Source organism: Theropithecus gelada, unplaced genomic scaffold (genome assembly GCF_003255815.1).
Source record: "Theropithecus gelada isolate Dixy unplaced genomic scaffold, Tgel_1.0 HiC_scaffold_6730, whole genome shotgun sequence".
Taxonomy (NCBI): Eukaryota; Metazoa; Chordata; class Mammalia; order Primates; family Cercopithecidae; genus Theropithecus; species Theropithecus gelada.
In genome coordinates, this window is record NW_020263401.1 from 1 (window position 1) to 2,538 (window position 2,538).

At 53.0% G+C, this 2,538-nt stretch overlaps 1 protein-coding gene across 1 annotated transcript; it reads right to left on the reverse strand.

The window, feature by feature from the left end:
- Nucleotides 1-1,507: 1,507 nt before the first annotated feature.
- Nucleotides 1,508-2,441, reverse strand: LOC112617940 (carcinoembryonic antigen-related cell adhesion molecule 6-like; the record flags this gene model as incomplete). The annotated part of the gene is made up of 2 exons (XM_025374593.1): nt 1,508-1,762; nt 2,163-2,441. Coding segments are annotated over 2 exons (534 nt in total), but the record flags the coding sequence as incomplete, so codon positions are not given.
- Nucleotides 2,442-2,538: the final 97 nt, after the last annotated feature.

The window sequence follows — 2,538 nt, forward strand, 5'->3', positions numbered from 1 at the left end:
CACAGGCATCTTTCAATCAGAGTTGGCATCTCCCACCCCTCAGCCCATCTGAGTCCTTAAAAGCCCAGGGCAGGTGTGTGTGTGTCACAAGACAGATGCACAATGATCTGAGGGCTCAGAGACTGTAAGGCCGGCTGCTTTGTGTGGGAGAAGCACAGACTTTTCTCAAGTGTGAATTGGGCAGTAGCATTAGGTTGTGGACAGACACAGGACTGGGGGTCACAGCCCCCAGCACTTCTGGTCCTTTCCTGACTGGCTGGCTGCCTGGCCCATTGGGGTCCTCACCTGGAATTGGAAGGAGCTGAGTTTCTTCCAGCTGCACGGTCCCACACCACCCAGCCAAGGTGTGTTCTCTCTGAGGCTTTGCTATTTAAGGACATCCTGGAGATGGGTGATGATGGGGATGGGTGTTTGAGCAGAAATAGTGCAGGAGACTAGGAGCAAGTCTAAAGGTGACAAGTCAGGGGTCAGACTGTGGGCCACAGGTGGGGCAGCTCTGCCCAGGAGTTTGATGGGAACAGAGTTTCATTTTGGGAGGAAGAAGAGTTGTGTGGACAGATGGTGGTGATGGTAGCAGAACAAGGGGAATATATTTAATACCACTGAACTGCACATGTAGAAAGGTTAAGATGGTAAGTCTGTGTTAGATATGCACTGTTACCCTCTGTATAAATACACAATTTTTGACACTGCCCGTTCCCTGCCATACAGAGCCCCTGTGGTACATCTCCTGATTTCTCCAAGTGTGGGTCGCTCGCTGTCCCCTGTGCTGTGTCCCATGTGCTGTGCCCACAGCCTCATATACCTGATGACGTCAGAGCCAGGACACAGCTCAGGAGCCTGCCCTGAGGCTCCCTTTCTTTCCATTTTCCTGCAGCCTGACTGGGACGACGAGAGGTTTTGGTGTTGATTGGCAGCTTGATTTAGCCTAATTCAGGACAGACCACCCGGGCTCCTTCTCCACACATGTGGGTCCCACCCCAGGTGGAGTCAGACAAGGCCAGTCACGGGGGGGGGGAGCCCAGAGCAGAGCAGGGAGCAGAGTCTGAGCTGTTTCTCCCTTACCTAAGGGGCTTCCTTCTCTCATTTAGGAAAAAAGTATGAGCTTGTTTCAAAGCCTCGAATGTTCCTTGCAGTTCACGGAGTAGGCAAAAGAACACAAAGAGGTGATAGAAAGGGACAGATTGGTGACAGAGAGAAGCAACTTGACCTTGAGAACCCTTGCTCCTTCCCACTCTGTGAAGCTTCCTCCACTACACAGGGCTCGGGGGCTGAGGGAGCCTCCTCCCCACATTCCAGGCCGGACCTGGGGTCAGCCATGAGAAATCAGAACAACACAGAGAAGAGAGCCTGTAGAGACACACTGGGGAGGTCCAGCGGAAGAATCTGGGATTTGCTTGTGCCCATTGGACACAGGCTGGGATAGAAAATTCCTTCCTGGCTCTTCTCTGAAAACCAGACAGACTCCACCTCAAAACGTGATGTCGGCGCTCGTGGATCCACTTACCGTAGACTGTGATCGCCGTGACTGTGGTCCTATTGAGGCCAGTGGCTGAGTTATGGGCTTGGCACATATAGGATCCGCTATTATTCACGGTGATGTTGGGGATAAAGAGCTCTTGTGTGGATTGCTGGAACACCCCATTGACAAACCAAGAGTACTGTGCAGCTGGGTTAGAGGCTGCGTGGCAGGTGAGGTTCAGATTTTCCCCTGCTCTGTAAGGTGTGTTTAGAGGGGAAATGGTGGGCGCATCCGGGCCATCTGGAGCAAAGAGAATAAAGCCACAGGTGATGTTGTCAGAGGGAAGTGGAAGTTCCTGGTCTATGGAAGGACCACGGTGTCCCTCTAAGCTGAGTCACAATCCTAAAGTCTCAACCAAACCCCTCTTGTATCTACTGAGCCTGAGTCTGAGACATTCACCTGTTTCTCCCATCACAGGGTGTGGACCCCGAGCCTCCCCGGACAGGAGCAGCCCCTCCCCTCCTATTCTTGATCAAGACTTGGTCTGCCCAGGTTTTTCTGGGGCAGAAAGTCACAGACAGTCTGGATGTCCAGGGGTGAGGGTCTGTGTACTTGAACCTGAGAGGGACTGAGAGGCCCGGCCTCTGACCCTGTGGATTTGGGCCGGCAGCCTGGGCCAGAGAGGAGCAGAGATACTCACAGGTGACATTCAGGGTGACTGGGTCGCTGCGTCTGACACTCACTGGGTTCTGGGTTTCACATTCGTAGGATGTTGTGTCATTTCTTGGAATATTGAATAGAGTGAGGGTCCTGTTGTGATTGGACAGCTCCAGCCTGGAACTGACCCAGAGGCTCTGATTGTTTACCCACCACAGGTAGGTTGTGTCCTGAGTCTCAGGTTCACAGGTTAAGGTCACAGCATCCTTGTCCTCTATGGGGCTGGAGTTGTTGCTGGTGATGTAGGGCTTGGGCAGCTCCGCTGTGAAGATAACAGAGAGAAGATTGCCCTGTGTGGCACCTTTGATTCCTCACAGGCATCTTTCAATCAGAGTTGGCATCTCCCACCCCTCAGCCCA